At 37.5% G+C, this 17,890-nt stretch overlaps 1 protein-coding gene across 3 annotated transcripts in view; it reads right to left on the bottom strand.

Annotated features, from left to right (window-relative positions):
- The window catches only part of NETO2 (neuropilin and tolloid like 2), a 63,056-nt gene continuing 46,426 nt past the window's right edge, over window positions 1,261-17,890 (bottom strand). Inside the window, exons 8-10 of one of the 3 annotated variants that reach the window (XM_021094240.1) lie at window positions 5,780-5,893; window positions 3,563-4,173; window positions 1,261-1,348 (exon numbers count right to left, since the gene is read on the bottom strand). In XM_021094240.1, coding sequence (XP_020949899.1) covers window positions 3,593-4,173; window positions 5,780-5,893 — 695 coding nt within the window. In that variant the 3' untranslated portion in view covers window positions 1,261-1,348; window positions 3,563-3,592. Of the gene's footprint in view, window positions 1,349-2,107; window positions 4,174-5,779; window positions 5,894-17,890 lie in introns of those variants that run through there. The other 2 variants (XM_005664460.3, XM_005664461.3) reach the window with 2 other exon arrangements.

Here is a 17,890-nt window from a genome sequence, read left to right as displayed (position 1 = left end):
GTTAAGAATCATACGAAACATGACAAAGACACGGACACAAGCTGTTAACAAGGCAAAGTTAAAGGAGCGCTTTTGATCTCTTTTGTGACTTGAATTGGGGAAAATCCTTTGCTTTTTGTTAAACCTTTCGGGTGAACATTCCCCCTCCTGAAAGCGACATCACACGTTTTTCCTCTGTTCTTTTTAGGTTGGGATTAGTGGGTTTCCTGCACCTCGAGGGGATTGAAACCTTGTGTTAAATGTGGGATTTTTACAAGAGGTGTCGCGGATGACAGTGCAGGTGCGCCTGATGCTGCCTTTGAATTGAAGGGAACTCTCCTCTAGATCTGCCTTTTTTGTTCTGGGTTTAACACTGGGTGCCATATTCTCTGGGAAGGGTGTGATAACTTCCACAAGATGGCTAAGTTTTTTCTCAAATACTAAAATGTATGGCTTTTGCATTAGTAAGCAATTTGCAAAGTTTTCTCACTGACTTCAACGATGAAAGACTATATACAGCAACTGGCATTTTGCTGGTAATGATGCCTAAAATGTACTGGTTGTATTTCTCCTCATATGGCATACTGCTGCAGTTTGACTAAGAAATAAATGAGGTCTAATACCCACCCACAGCTCAACAAAAGCATATAATAGATACCTGTCTCAGGCTGGCTTAGCTATTGATCACCTGGTTCTTTGGCTCTGCCCCCGCAGATAAACTGATCTGAAACCCATGTTCTTAGACCACACTGAGACTTTTCTTCACTGGGTTAAGATTAACCACGATGACCGCTTTCTGTATTTTGCATTTTCTGTGAATTCTGAGGAAACGTTGTTCAATATAAAGACCTCCTTCTTTAGTTTAAGAGAAAACCAGCCTCAGAGAGTTCCCGTCGTGGCGCAGTGGTTAACGAATCTGACCAGGAACCATGAGGTTGCAGGTTCGATCTCTGGCCTTGCTCAGTGGGTTAAGGATCCAGCATTGCCCTGAGCTGTGGTGTAGGTCGCAGACTCGGCTCAGATCTGGCATTGCTGTGGCTCTGGCATGGGCTGGTGGCTACGGCTCTGATTAGACGCCTAGCCTGGGAACCTCCATATGGCTTGGGAAGAGGCCCTAGAAAAGGCAAAAAGACAAAAAAAAAAAAAAAAAAAAAAAAAAAAAAGAGAAAACCAGCCTCTTGCGGATAAGTTCGAGTTTTCTACTCTGAAAAACAAACCAATTTCATTTGTTTCAGCAGCAGGAAAATTTAGGATCAAATTTGGTGTCCAAGCTTTACTTACTGATATGCCTGGAACCACGTACTTCTGTGCTGCTGTAATGCTTTACATCTTCTTGAAAGGCTTTGTACTTCGTAGGCCGCTTCATGCCCTTTTGAAAGAAAGTAGGATACAAATCTCAAAAATAAAACTATAGTTACAAGTGACTAGTTAAGCATATTGTATTACTTTCCATTATAAGCTAGATGTTAAAGATGGATGTAACAGCTGTTTTTGCAGCGGATATAATTTCACATAGAAAGGATGGTAATTTCCCTCTCATCATCATGAAGAGTGAGATCAGAGTCATTGTATTAAGGATTTGCTATGTTGTTCCAATGTTGGCTGGCATGTTACCTACTAAAATGCCTATGCAACACAGATAGCTACAGAAAGAGCTGAGCTATCTAATCTGGCTCTGGTTCATTAGTTTATTGAATGCTACATTCACCAAGTCTTTTTACCTTCCCGAGGAGTATTTTTAAAAGAGGATATTATGCTGACTTAAAAAAAAAAACAAACTTAAATCATGAATAGACTCTGTGTCGGTTTTCCTATCTTCTGGATGGTATACACTTTATAAAAAATAAAAAATGTGATATAACAAGCATTTTGAAGGAATATTATATATGTATCATATTTAAGGTCAGAGTTTTCATTAATCTGAGAAAACACATAGACATGATATTTAAAAGAATCAACGAAATCCAGTGAAACTTCAATTTCTCATTTCATTGAGAATTTATAAAAATATAAAAAATGAGAATTTACCTCTTTTAAATGCCATGTCTGCACTAGTTATAATTCAATAAACAGATTCCTCTCCATATATACCTTAAGATCCAAAATCTCAGGGCCATAAATAACATGATTGAAGAATCACGAACAATGCATATTTTAATATCGGATTTGTGTAGTGATTTAGAACAATAAATATCACAAAGTGAAAAATTTATCATAAACTAAATGCAATAACAAGAGGAAATAAGGGCTTATGTACACATTACCAAGGTCTTTACAATAAATTACAGTGCACGTTTCCATCCCAGCAGAGTTGTACACAGAGCCGCTGTGAACACTGAACACAATCTGTTGTGTAGGTCTTTAGTCTTGATTTAATAAAGTTTGTACAGTATCAAATAATATCAAAAGTCTAAAAAAACACAATGAGTTTTTATATCATGTTTATAAATTATTATTCCTATACCATAAAAAAAATAAGGTCAAAAGTGCAGTTTAAAAAAAAGTGGAAATTGTTATTCTTGGTAAGAACTAGAAAAATGTATTGTCCCAAGTAAGAAGCAATCTAAAGGCTTACACACAGTTTCTCAGGCATTTCCCTCTAACTCTCACACAACCTTGGTTACCATACGCGATACGATAAACCAATACAAAGGGAGTGAAATAATCGTTTCATAAAAATAACAGGAAACATAGATCTAGTGACAAGAAACACTGGAAATAAACGACAGGCCTCTCCCCAAATGAATTAAATGGATTTTGCTAGGAGGAATGAATGAGCTATCACTGAATGTGATGAAATCTGGGAAATTTCAAAGCATTTCTAAAAAGTTTTAACCTTTTTCAAGCTTTTAGTCATAACTGGCAATGGTGCATACATCCCAGGATTATGAAACTCTCCAGTATAACTAAGACAAAATATGACTTAAAGGTGCTAAATCATATCACAGAAAATAAAGACTAAGAATCCATAATTAAAAGGCAGCAGTATAGAAACTAGTTAAGAAGAAACAGATGGACGAAACACAACTCTGGGTCTTAATTGGCACACACCACAGTAACTAGTTATATTTTGACAAATTCTAGAACAAACGCCTATATTGAAATATATGTGATGCCTTAACCATTTATATTTCTGTAAGAAACCAAAATGGTATAATTTCTGGCTTAGAAAACGAATTAAATTTAGAGAAAAGAAAAATAAGAGGAATGTGAGGAAAAATCTTATTTTTAAACTGATTGTGGAATCAAAATTTCGGCAGAGCTGCATCAATCGAGAACAGCCCTCCTGCTACTAAGACCAGCAGGCAGCCTGAGCCTGGCGCCACTTCACCCCGCATCTCTTCAGATGCCATGTAACTGGTGCTTTGTTTATATGACTCTGAGCAACAGATGCTTTTCGTGTGTTTGTTTTACTGAATGGAGTACGTTCCTTAGTTGGATTTACACATATGGGCTGCCTGAGAGAATAAAAACTTCACCATCACATTAGGTTAATGGGAAATGAAGGTCTTCCTAGGTTTGACAGGAGAGAAGGGTTGGCTGAAAACAGTACGGGTGCTCTGTAGGCTGCATAAGTACATACTTAATAATTAATGTCGCCTTCAGCAGAAGATTAAAAATCGATGGATATGGATGCTTGTGCAGAATCTTCTCGCCCCCTGACATAAATTTCACAGGGAATCTCCTCCATTACTCTGTCTTCCAGGGCCTGTTCAGGGCACTCGTGTGCCTGCTTGAAAGTGTAGCTACTCTTTTTGAAGGTGCTATTAAATGTTTTCATTGGCTGTGGTTGTGCAAAATCATTTCGGAAAGGAAGTTCCATGGAGCTGAGGTTGGTCCTGCTTTGTTTGACGCTGGGTGCCTGCGACCCACAGTGATGGTCGTGGATGCACCGCGAGGCGGTGGAGGAGCGCCGTGTCTTCTGGTAGTTGTCCAGCTCCTCTGACAGGTCGGCCAGGTCTGCAGAAATCTCTTTGTCTCTCAGTGAAAACAGTTCATAATGAGGAGGATCGAACACTTCTTGAAATCCAGTTTTATTAAAAGCGGTTTTGCAAGCCATGACCTTTTTTCGAGGCTGTTTCACTTGAACTAAAATAGAAATGATGAGAAGGACGAAGACAATCCCTGACGTGATGCCAATAATTGTTCCATGAGTTTTAGTGATTTGTTCAAACAGTCCCGCTTTTTTCTTTTCTGCAGAAAGAGCGGAAAAAAAAAAAAAAAATGATGAGGCTTTTACAATTCATTAATGAGTCCTGTCACAAATTGGTAAAGTAATTTTAGGTAAAGCGGAACACTGGGGTTAAATACAACATAGATAATACAATTTTTAAAAATTTTTTATTTTTCATTTTTTTTAGGGCCATCCCTGTGGCATATGGAGGTTCCCAGGCTCGGGGTCCAATTGGAGCTGCAGTTGCTGGCCTACGCCACAGCCACAGCCACGCGGGATCCCAGCCATACCTGCAACCTCACCGCAGCTCACAGGGATGCTGGATCCTTAACCCATGGAGCAAAGCGGGGGATTGAACCTGTGTCCTCAAGGATCCTAGTCAGATTCTTTTCCACTGAGCCACGATGGCAACTCCAACAACTTAAAATCAGGTTTTTAAACAAATAAAATAATCTAACCAATCATAGTACAGCTAGATAGACTACAAGAAAAGGAAAAAAGGATTTGGTTCTTTACTCAGAAGGTATGTGAATGCATACAGTTCACAAATTAAAGGAATACATGACTATAGAAAATGCTAAAACAAGACACTCTTGTTCTATGAAGGTTAGTTTTTTGCTCTATAGTAGGTTTGAGTATACCCACAGTGTTTCTACTGATGGCCATAAGCAAGAGAACTATAATGATCTGACTAACTCACTCAGGTGTATTATCAGGGTCTACTGGATTGGAATGATGACCTGAAAATACTTCCTCTCAAGTACTTAAGATAGCCACACACACCAGATTATACTAACTTTTCAGAGCAAGGTACTTTTTGAACTCTTGGGAGAACAAAAGGTAGATGAACTTTAGTACTGAAACAGTAATTTGATAACCACTTTGTAGACATTCAACTAGTATTACCATATGCCATATTTATTCTTCAGGGGGTATATACACTGGAAATACCGCATAGGAAATTTATGCAATAAAAAAGCAGTCTTTATAATGTGTCTGTTTTTACACTATAAGACTGAATCCCTCAGTTGATTTTTTTAAAAATAGTATTTCCATATAATTTTAAAAACCATAATGCAGAGTTCCCATTATGGCGCAGTGGAAATGAATCTGACTAGTAACCATGAGGTTACAGGTTAGATTCCTGGCCTCACTCAGTGATGCAAGGATCCTGCATTGTTGTGGCTGTGGTATAGGCCAGCAGCTGCAGCTCCAATTAGACCCCTAGCCTGGGAACCTCCATATGCTGCAGGTGCGGCCCTAAAAAGCAAACAAACAAAAAACTATAATACTATAGATTAATTATAAATTATTTTGAGAATATGGTATTTTTACAATAGTAATTACTAAGAAAATAAGGGCAAGAAATACCAACTGTTGAACAACTTAAGATAAAAAACACAGACTGTTAAAAAATGCTTTTATTGAGAATAAATATTGTTCTTTGCATTTCCCACATCCCAGAGGTCTATAAGCCATTTAGGAGAACAGCTATTCTATATGTCTTCGTTCCTGCCAAAGCAGCTATGCCAAGCACCGTTTTAGAAAAATACATTTTAACTTTTTCTTAATGAAAGACAATGGCCACTCTTCTCTCAAAAAGGTTGGCTTTGCCCATGGACTCACCTTTGCAATGATTTTCATCCCAAGGGTATGCACAGTTTTGAACACCATTACAGACTAAAGAATTATTGATGCACATGTTGCTATGGCAAAAGAAAGTGCTGCCTGTGCAGGGAGCTGTAGGAAAAAGAAAACGTTGTTGCTGGAACAGAAAGTTAACAGATTATAACTCATCCTGATTTATTCTACATTTATGCTTACAAGTCAGTATCTTACCGCAAAGGCCTTTGCGTGAATACACTCTGTACTACACAAGCTGATGTATGGAAACTTTGTTGGGCACCAAAAAGTTTACAAAAAGCATCATTACCAAAAAGTTTAACGACAGTATGAATATATGGTCATCTCCTGGTATCCACGGGGAATTGGGTCCAGGATCTGCTGCAGAAACCCAAATCTGCAGATGCTCAAGTCCCCTAGTAGGCCCTCTGCATCCACAGTTCCTTATCTGTGGATTCAACCAAATTTGCATCGTGTTGTACTGCAGTCTATAGGAAAAAAAAAAAAAAAAAAAATCCACGCCTAAGTGGACTTGCACAGTTCAAATCCCAGTTTACTCAGGGGACAGGTGGATTTCCCATGGCTCTTGGGAAATGATATAATCCATTCTTTTTTTTTTTTTTTCCAAAACGTTGAAAGAAAATGTTAGTAGGATGTGGAGACACTGGACGCTTGTGCACTGCTGGGAGGAATGTCAAATGGTGCAGCTGCTGTGGTAAATAGTGTGGCAGTTCCTCAAAAATTTACACAGGTTACCGTAAGCTCCAGCAATTCCACTTCTAGGTATATACTCTTCATTGAAGGCAGATTTGAACCTTGCTGTTCACAGCAGCATTATGCACAAGAGCCAAAAAGTGGAGGCAGCTCAAATGTCTGTTGATGGATGAATGGATTCCCACAAGACAAAATGGGAAAAAAGCACTCTGTGGAATTTCAAAAAAACTTTTAAGCAATAAAGATAATTGGAATATATGCCATGTAATTTCATATTTTGTATTTAAAAATGATGAACAGTTTCAAAGGACAGTAGGTATTAGTTACATAAAAAAGCTGTTAGATTAAGGATAGAAAAGCCAATGAAGATGTATGGTGGCATTTCTGTGATTGGTTATAATGACTACAAAAGTCCCCAAACAGCTAGTGTACCCACTTCTGTTGTGTCATATATACCATAAAATTATATTACACAATGTGTGTACTTTAAAACATAACAAATGCATTTCTGAATTCCCCATTTTTAAAAACTGGATTTTTCTGTTTTTTTTAAATATATCTTATCATATTTCTATTATATACTACATCTTATTACATGTTGAACTCTAATTTTATCTATTTTATCCAGTTCACAAATGGGAATACAGGAAAGAGGAGCTATTTTCAAGCCAGGGTGGGTAAAGTTATAAAAGTACCATGGCTTCCAGGGATTCTGATTTTCTGTGTCAAACTGTCATTAGCTCTAAGTTCATCAACAGGACATTATGTGATGGCACTTTGATGGCTCTTCATAGCTTCGAAAGTGGCAAAAAGGTAGGTCTTCTGCTCAGTGTTTCTTATTGACTAGTGAGTACAAAATATCCTTAGTTTTTTTATTCTAGAGTTCTTCATAACTGTTCTCCACATTATTTAAAGCAATAAAAAAAGCAGCACTGATATTGTCAGATTTCATTTTGTAGACATGTGAGCTACATTTATAATCACAAATGTATTAAGCTCTAAGGATCTTCAGCAGACAAGCAGAGCTGTTTATAATGAGAATCAAAGTATCAGTTATTGACATGGGATGCTAATGACATGCTTCAACTCAGAACTATATAAAATGGCTGAATTATAGGTCTTTATAAATCCGGGACAAAGATAATAGCAAAAATACTGCCAGCTGTGAACGGCTCTCTACTTCCAGCCTGAGGACTTTCTTTCTGCTTTCCCCTTTACTCACTACTGGGTCATGGTGTGGGAAAGAAAAGGGGGATAGGAGTTTAGCTCCCCTTGACTTCTGATGAGATGTGGCAATGATGCTGAAAGATGGTTCTAGCCTTCAACTAAGCCTGCAAGAGACACACCTGCAGGGCAAAATGTCACTGGAAATAACATTACGGATTTATTCTAACAAAAATATCTTCTGCTGCTTTCACAGTTCTAGTCCTAGAAATTATTTTCCTAAAACCATTTCCTTTCTTAAAGAGTGAGGTACATATGATTAGTATTCAGTGCCTGGGAAGAAGTCAAACATATCCTGATTGCTATTCTATACATTCATTTAGCCAAGTTATACTATTTTAGTCACATCTGCAATCTACAGTCAGTAGATATGAAGTGAATCTCTCAAGCAGAGTTAGTCCATTTATATAAACCTCTTCAGAAATATCTTCATGGATGGATTCATGATAATTACGAATCATTAACAGCTTAGAGAAGAACAAAAGAAAGCGTTTAACAATTGAATTAAAGGTAAGCATGTAAAAATGTTCTGTTTGGAGCTCTTAAATGTGCTTATAAAAGGATTTTTAAACTGCGACTTTTACAAAAATTCATGAAATCCTTTATTTTGATCACATATTTTTTTGGAGGAGTGGTTTTCTTTCTGTTCTTGGGTAATAAAGTTACATTTGGGATATGGAGCTAAGTCTTTCGCAGTCTTTAATTAGCCTGATATTTAATAGCCCCTTGAAGGAGGCTTTTGTATTAAAGAGAAATGATTCATTTTTATAGAGAAAATAACTAAAACACACCAGAGGAGAATTTTTCTAGGATTTACACCATTGCCCAAAATAAATACAGTATGAGGCAAGTATATGCATAAGTGGCTATATAAGAAACCAGTGGAATTAATTTCACTAGTAGTTTATGTCTCCTCATATATCTGTGCAGAGTTAATACAGCAGGACCAAGGCTGCTACCTTTACAAGGGTCTGTGTGCAAGGCTGGCCCTTAGCTGGCATCTGGGAACTTAGCTTTCCTCCATTCCCTGACTGATAAGGCTAGTCCACAGCGCCTAGAGTTGGTGTTAATGTTATTTAAGCCAAATACTTGCTTTCCTGCTGTGAGTCTAGAATTTGGGTACATGCGAGGCCGAGCGTGCCTATAGAATAAATAAATAAAAACCTTGGGTGCTGAGTCTCTAAATGGCTTTTTTGGGCAGAGATACTGCACATGTTACTGTGCTTTTGTGTTGCTGGAGAAATAAACATGGTCATTGTGTCCCTCTTGGGAGGGAGAGTGCCTACGGAAGCCCATGAAAGCATTTCTCCAGACTCAGACAGTCTTCTCCCCTTGCTTTCACCGTAGTAATCTTAGCTGTTAGGATAGATCATATGTGGGTCCCAGCAACTCTTCTAAAGTGGGTGGTGTTATGGAGTTCCCATCACGGCTCAGTGGAAACAAATCTGACTAGTATCCATGAGAATGAAGGTCTGATCCCTGGCCCTGCTCAGCAGGTGAAGGATCGGGCGTTGCTGTGAGCTGTGGTGTAGGTTGCAGACATGGCTTGGATCTGGGTTGCTGTGGCTGTGGTGTAGCCCAGCAGCTGTAGCTCCGATTCAATCCCTAGCCTGGGAACCTCCATGTGCTACGGGTACAGACCTAAAAAAGACAAAAAAATAATATAAATAAATAAAATAAAATAAAAGTGGGTGGTATTGGGGAGGACTGACACAGTATCCAAAATGTTATTCATTTTAACATGTAATCAACATATAACATTATTAAAGAGATATTTTACATTCTTTATGTCATACCAAATCTTTGAAATCTGCAATATATTTTTGTCATTATAGCACATATTCAATTTAGACTGGCCATATTATAAAATTAAAAATAGCAGAGTTCAGCTATCATAAAGTGTTTATTATGGCCATATACAATCATGATTTTAATACAGAATCCATGGAATAATAATACAATACCTTGAAATTATAAGGGTAAAGTTATTAATTCCCAAATTTCTCAAGAAAAGTTTATTGTTACACCAAAATATTTACTAACTTTCAATGTGCAAAAATCATCAGTCAGGATATAAAAGCTAAAATATTTGCTTCTCTCATGACGACAACAGATACAATATATCACTTTTTTTTTTCTGTCTTTTCTGGGGCCACACCCGCAGCATATGGAGGTTCTCAGGCTAGGGGTCCAATAAGAGCTGTGGCTGCCAGCCTACACCAGAGCCACAGCAATGCCAGATCCGAGCCATGTCTGCGACCTACACCACAGCTTACGGCAATGCCGGATCCTTAACCCACTGAGCGAGGCCAGGAATCAAACCCGCAACCTCATGGTTCCTAGTCGGATTCGTTAACCACTGACAGGAACTCCTATATCACTTACTTTAAAGCGCCTTTTTTTTTTTTTTTTTTTTTCCTGCAGCATTCAGAAATTCCTGGGCCAGGGATTGGATTTGCACCACAGCAGTACAATGCCAGATCCTTCATCTGCTGAGCCACCAGGAAATTCCAAGAGACACCACTTTTTTAAAAAAAATATATGTGAGGTCATTACACACATGCAACTATATTCAGGAAGTCTGGGTGAGTCGTTACATGGTAATTTTTCTTCACATAGGAGATGACTGTGAGGAAAGTGAGCCATTAAAGAGGCTAATCAGTCCTGCCCAATTGTAGCTGAACATTAAAGGACATTCAAAATCAGGACAAAAATATGATGGTGTGAAAGTAGTTTTTTGTCAAAGCTAATATCCTATGATCTGCACATAAAATAAGCAAAATCAACAAAATAATTATTAGGAAGTACTGAGAAGTCATCTGTACTCTTAAAGGAGATATAAAGGCAGCAGAACCAATGAGTATTCCTATGAGGATTTGTTCATCTGAACTACCAGGAGTTTAAGGGGAGAAATCTAAAATCTCTTCTCAAAGCTTCTCCACTTTTAAGCTGGGCCAGTGTGTCTACCAGTGAGCTACAATATCCTTTAATATTAAAAACTTCCCACATGCTCATAAAATAGCAAAGACGATGTTTAAAGACTTAAGCAACGAGAAAAAGACACAATCTTCACTGTAACCACAGGGAAAATATCTAAAGAATATACACAGGAGGAAATCCAAATGTGTCACTACAAAAAAAATCAACTAAACACAAAAGAAGGCTGTAATGAAGGAAATAAGGGATAACAAGGCTGTAAGACATACAGCAAAATGGCCAAAGACCTTCTTCTTCTTTTTTTTTTTTTTTTTCGGCTTTTCAGGGCCACCTTCATGGCATATGGAGGTTCCCACGCTAGGGGTTTAATCAGAGCTACAGCTGCCACCCTGCGCCACAGCCACAGCAATGCCAGATCTAAGCTGCATGTGTGAACTACACCACAGCTCATGGCAACACCAAATCCTTAACCCACTGAGCAAGGCCAGGGATGGAACCCAAAACCTCATGGTTCTGCTGCACCACAACAGGAACTCCTGAAGACCTCCTTTATTGGTAAAATGTAAATGGATTAAACTCTCCACTCAAAAGGCAGAGACTGATAAGAAAGGTAAAAACAAACAAAAAAACCAAAATCCAACTAAACAGTGTTGTATAAGAGAGTTACTTTAGATCTAAAGATATAAACAGGCTGAAAGTAAAAGGACAGAGGAAGATATTCCATGCAAATAGTTACCAAAAGAGAGCTGGGACAGTGATATAAATACAGGCAACACCTTGCCATTTTGGTTCCAGACCACTATGAAGCGAGCAATCAAGTAAAAAGTTCACATGAACTTTTTGGTTTTCCAATGCATATACAATTATATGTACACTTTACTACAGTCTATTAAATGTGAAAGTTGTATTATGTCTAAAAAAAAAACCAATGTACATACCTAAGTTAAAAAATACTTTATTTCTAAAAAATGCTGACCATCATCTGAGCAAGACTTTTTGTAATATAACACCAAAGATCACTGATGGCCATAACAAACATAATAACATGAAAATGTTTGAAATACTGTGAGAATTATCAAAATGTGAGAGATACAAAGTGAGCCAATGTTAGAAAAATGGTGCCAATAGAGTTGCTCAACACAGGGTTGCCACAAACTCTTCAATTTAAATGTAGTATCTGTGAAGACTAATATAGTGAACTACAATAAAATGAGGTGTGCCTATATCAGACAAAAATAGACTTTAAGTCAAGACTGTTACAAGTGACAAAGAACGATACTGTATACTGATAAAAGGGTCAATTCACAAAGAAGACATAACAATTATAAATATATAATATATATGGACCAAAAATCAGAGCCTCAAAATATAAGAAGCAAACATCAGAATTTAAGGGAAAATTATATACCAGTAGGATAAAACAATACTTCACTTTCAATAATGAATAAAATCACAGATCATGAAGGAAATAAAAGATTTGAACAATACTATAAACCAGTTGGACCTAACAGACACATACAGAAAACGCTACCCAACAACAGCAGAATGTTTTTCTCAAGTGCACATGGAACATGCTCCAGGATACACCATATGTTAGGCCACAAAAAAAAAAAAATCTTAATTTTAAAAGACTGATAATATATAAAGGATCTTTTCCAATCACAATTAAACTAGAAATCAATAAAAGAAGGAAAACTGGAAAATTGACAAATAAATGGAAGTATTAAAGTATATGCTCTTAACCAACCAATAGGTCTTTAAGAAGAAACTACAAGGGAAACTGGAAAATACCTTGAGACAAAAGAAAATGAAAACACAATATATTAAAACTTATGGGAAGCAGTGAAAGCAGTACTAAGAAATTTATAGCTATACATGCCTACATTAAAAAAGGAGAAAGAGGAGTTCCCATCATGGCTCAGTGGTTAATGAATCCAACTAGGAACCATGAGGTTGCGGGTTCGGTCCCTGGCCTTGCTCAGTGGGTTAAGGATCTGGTGTTGCCATGAGCTGATGTGGCTCGGATCCCGTGTTGCTGTGGCTCATGCGTAGGCTGGCAGCTACAGCTCCGATTTGACCCCCAGCCTGGAAACCTCCATATGCCACGGGAGTGGCCCTAGAAATGGCAAAAAGACAAAAAAAGAAAAAAAAAAAAAAAAGGAGAAAGACCTCAAATCAATAACTTAAAGAACTAGAAAAAGAAGAGAAAATTAAAAACAAAGTTTATAAGATTAGAACAGAGATAAATAAAATAGAGAAGATTACAGAAAATTAAAAAACCCAAAATTGGTTCTTTGAAAAGATGAAAAAAATTAGGCAAACTTTTAGAGACACTGACTAAGAAAAGAAGAGATAAAAAGACTGAAATTAATAAAATTGGAAATGTAAATTGGGACATTAGTACAGATTTTACAGATATAAAAAGGATTAAAAGAATACTAAGAACAATTTGTACACCAACAAACAGCTAACCTAAATGAAACAGACAAATTCTTAGAAACACACAATCTACCAAAACTGACAAAAATAAATAAAAAAATCAATAGATCTCTAACTAGTAAGGAGATTGAATCCGTAATCAAAAACCTTCCAACAAAGAAATGCCCTGGACCAGACGGCTTCTCTGGTGAGTTCTACCAAACACGTAAGAAAAATTAATACCAATTCTCAGACTCTTCCAAAAAGAGGAAGGATCACTTCTCACTCATTTATCAGCCAGACTACAAGAAAATAAAACTATAGACCCTTATGAATATTGACGAAAAAAATTCTCAACAAAATACTAGAACGGAATTCAGCAACATATTACAAGGCTTATGTGCCATGACCAAGTGGGACATAAGGATGGTTCAACATATGAAAATCAATCAGTGAAATACACCACAATAACAGAATGAAGGGGGAAAAACCCACATAATCATCTTAAGTTAATCAGAAAAAGCATCTGCAAAAATTCAACACCATTTCACAATAAAAACATTCAATAAAGTAGGGATAGAAGAACATTTCTTCAACATGATAAAGGCCATATATGAAAACACCAGTTTGTATTATACCCAATGGTGAAAGGCTGAAAGTTTTCCCGCTCAGGTCAGGAAAAAGCCAAGAATGTCCACTTGCATTTTCATTCAGTATGGTGTACTAGAAGTTTTAGCCAGAGCAATTGGGCAAGAAAAAGAAATAAAAAGCATCCAAACTGGAAGGGAAACAATAAAGTTATCTTTGTTCCCAGATGACATGACCTTGTTTCTAGAAAACTCTAAAAGATGGACACCACAGTTAGAACAAATAAACTAATTCTGCAAAGCTGCAGGATACAAAATCAATAAAAATCAGTTGCATCTCTACACACGAACACAACTGGAACATTTACAACACATTGAAAAGAATAAAATTCTTAGGAGTAAATTAATCAAGGAGATTCAAGGTGTACACTGAAAAGTACAAAATACTGCTGAAAGAAATTAAAGAAGACAAATAAATGAGAAAATACTTGGGTTCATGGATTAGAAGATTTAATATTGTTAAGATGTTAAGATACTATTCAAAGCAGTCCAGATTTGTTATGATACGTATCAAATACCAAAAGTATTTTTTGCAGAATAGAAAATTTTATTCTAAGATTCGTGAAATCTCAAGAACCCTGAATAACCAAAATAATCTTGAAAAAGAAGAACGAAGTTGGAGGACTCTTTCTTCTTTTTTAGGGCTGCACCTGGAGCATACGAAAGTACCCAGGCTTGGGGTTGAATTGGAGCTTCAGCTGCCAGCCTATACTACAGCCATGGTAACACCAGATCTGAGCTGCACCTGTGACCTATGCTGCAGCTTGGGATAACGCCAGATCCTTAATCCATGAGCAGGCCTGGGATTGAACCTGTATCCTCTTGGATACTAGTCAGGTTCTTAACTTGCTAAGCCACAATGGGAACTCCCAACAGTCATCTGGTTTTTTGACAAGGGTGCCAAAACCATTAAGAGGGGAAAGGACAGCCTTTTCAACAAATGGTCCTGGGAAAAGTATATGTTGACATGCAAAAGAATGAAGCAGGGCCCTTATCTTAAACCATATTAAAAAATTAATTCAAAATGTATGAAAGACCTAAACGTAAGAGCAAAAGCTATAAAACTCAGAAGAAAACATAGAGGAAGGGAATGATATCAGCAAGATGAGGGTGCAAGTGCTCCCTTTGTCTCTTCCCTTCAGTCTACAACCAGCAAAAGATGCATAACTCAGGTCTACCCAAGAGACCAGGATGCTGGAGAACTGCACACATCTGCACATCTAAAGGTGGGTAGGCAGACTGGAACACACACAGGAAGTGGAACCTGGAAACAGCAGAGTCACTGCCTGTGATCTCTGCCACTTTGCTGCTGTGGCTGAGCATGCAACCCCAGAGAACACCAGGGAGGCAGTCCACACAACACCAACCTCCCAGCTGCAGTTGGTGTCACCTGCAAACCTCACAATCTTGGTCACAGCAGAGACACCTGCAACCCCAGCTCTCCTCTCTCCCTTCCCCACAGTAAGGGAGCCTGCCACCCAGGAGACCCCAGACGGGGAAGGCCTGCAATCCCAGTGCCCCAGGTGATGACGCCAGCAGCAGCAAGGCACCAACAACCCCAGAGGCACAAGCAATGACAACAAGGATGATGACAAGCAGGGAAATGCTGATTCTTAAGTATAACCAGAAGCCCAGGTAAGAGAAATCAAATATTTGTGCTATAGCGCCACCTACTGGAAAACAAAAGAAAGGCCTCTAATTATTAACCTGTTGAATCCTTAGAATCAAGGCGGGTGGGGAAGGGAGGAAACTATTAAAGAAGAAAGGTGTTGGCTATTTCCAGTATACCAGTAAAGGAACAACTCCTCAAACACAATGAGGAACCATGGTAACATGATATCACAAAGAAAATGACCATTTTTCAAAACCAGACTTAAGAGTCTTAAAACAATGCAATCTAACTTATGAAGAATTCAACTTGGCTGACATGAAGAAACTCAACAGGAAGAAAACTCAGAAAGGCAGCTGAACGTGCTCAGGAATAAACTTAATGAACAGAAGGAATACTTTATCAAAGTGACTGAAAACTATAAAAAAATTCTGGAGATTAAGAACTTTATACATTTGTTTTTTTTGTTTTTTTGTTTTTTGTTTTTTTGGCTGCTACATGCAGCAGCTTGAAGCAGGATCTCGGTTCCCAGATTGAACCTAGGCCACAACGGTGAAAGCACTGAATACCAGTCACTAGGCCACTAGGGAACTCCCTGAAGGACTTAATAAATGAGATGAAGACAGCACTGGAAAGAGAACAGACCACAAAGAAGAGAGAATTAGCAAGCTTGAAGATAGAAATCTAGAAATGATACGGGTAAGAAAAGGAGAGAATTAGGACCTCAAGAGGAGGAAATGCTATGAGAACTATCCAATTCTATTGGGAAGGGCAACATCAGATAATGCGTATTCCAGAAGAAGAAAGGGAGAAGGGAGCAGATAGTTTATTTAAAAGAAGTAACAGCTGAGACCTTCCCAAACCTGAGGAAGGAACTGGATATACAAGTGCAGGAAGCTATGAGAACACCTAATTACCTCGATGCAAAAAAAACCCCCCTTCTCTAAGACTCATTAAAACTCTTGAACTCAATGACAAAGAATTTTAAAGGTGGCCAGAGGGGAGAAAAAAGATGGTTACCTGCAAAGGAACACCCGTTAATCTATCAGCACATTTCTCAGCAGAAACTCTTCAGGACAGGAGGGAAGGTATGGCATACTCGAAATAGTGAATATTAAAACTGTTAGTCAGGAATACTCTTTCCAGCACAATTATTATACAGATATGAAGGAGAAATAAAGGATTTCCCCCATATGAAACCTGAGGGAGTTCATCAACAATAGACTTTCCCTACAAAAAAATGTTGAAAGGAGCTCTTCTACCCAAAATGAAGCTGCAAAAGTATAAAAAACTTTGAGTAAGGTGAAAAATAGAATCAGAAAATTGCAACATATCCAAATAGGTTGTTAAACACTAAATCATACCACAAAGACTAAAGAAAAAAAAGTTAAAAAATAAATTGGTAACAAATTCACAACATAAAGGGAAAATTTGAGATATCAAAAAATAAAAGGAGAGAAGAAAAAGGTCAGAACTCATATAGGCAAATGAAAACAAGATGCTATCAGCAGAAAAAAAAGAGCATTTAACCATAAGACTATTTATACACACCTTATGGTAATAGCATAACATAAAGACAGAGCAAACTTAGAAAATATCCTAGAAAACCACCAAACGAAAATGGTAGACAGAAACACAAAGAAAAAAAAAAAAAAAAAGCAAAAAAACACAATGAGGATACAGAGGAACCAGAACACTAAAATAGCAGTACTATGTTCTCATTTATCAGTAATCACCCTAAATGTAAATGAATTGAATTCACCAATCAACAGGCACAGAGTGGCCAAATGAATTAAAAACCAAGATCCAACTACATGTTGCCTCCAGGAGATGCATCTCAGCTCTAAAGACAAACACAGGCTCAAAGTGAAGGGGTGAAGATGATACTCCCAGCAAAGGGCAGCTATGGAAAGTGGGTGCAGCCATACAACTATCAGACAAAACAGACTTCAAGCCAAGAAAAAGGTAATGAGGGACAAAGATGGACATTACATAAAGATTAAGGGGACAATCCACCAAGAAGATGTTAACAGCTGTATATGCACCTAACATAGGAGCACCAAATCATATAAAGCTATTATTAACAGACCTAAAGGGGGAAATTGACAGTGACACAATAATAGTAAGGGACTTTAACATCCCACACACATCAAAGGATAGGTCTTCCAGACAGAACATCAACAAGGAAAAGTAAACTTAAATGAAATCAGGTGGACTTGACAGATTTGTACATAACATTCTATCCAAACGCAGAATATCTTTTCTTTTTCAAGTGCACATGAAACATTCTCAAGGACAGACTATATTTTGAGACACAAAACAAGTCTCAATAAATTTTAGGATGAAATCACATCAAGTATCTTTTCTGAGCACAATGGAATGAAACTAGGTATCAGCTACAAGAAGAAAGCTGGAAAAATCACAGATGTGTGAAGTATTTCAAGTATGGTGCTACTGGCAAGTATTGGGTCAGCAAAGAAATCAAATAAAAAATTTAAAAATACTTGAAGACAAATGAAAATAAATATCACATACCAAATCCTTGGGGATGCAGCACAAGCAATA

This window comes from Sus scrofa, chromosome 6 (assembly GCF_000003025.6).
Source record: "Sus scrofa isolate TJ Tabasco breed Duroc chromosome 6, Sscrofa11.1, whole genome shotgun sequence".
NCBI lineage: Eukaryota > Metazoa > Chordata > Mammalia > Artiodactyla > Suidae > Sus > Sus scrofa.
Note: the sequence above shows the minus strand (reverse complement) of the source record. Positions and strands in the feature narration are given on the sequence as shown.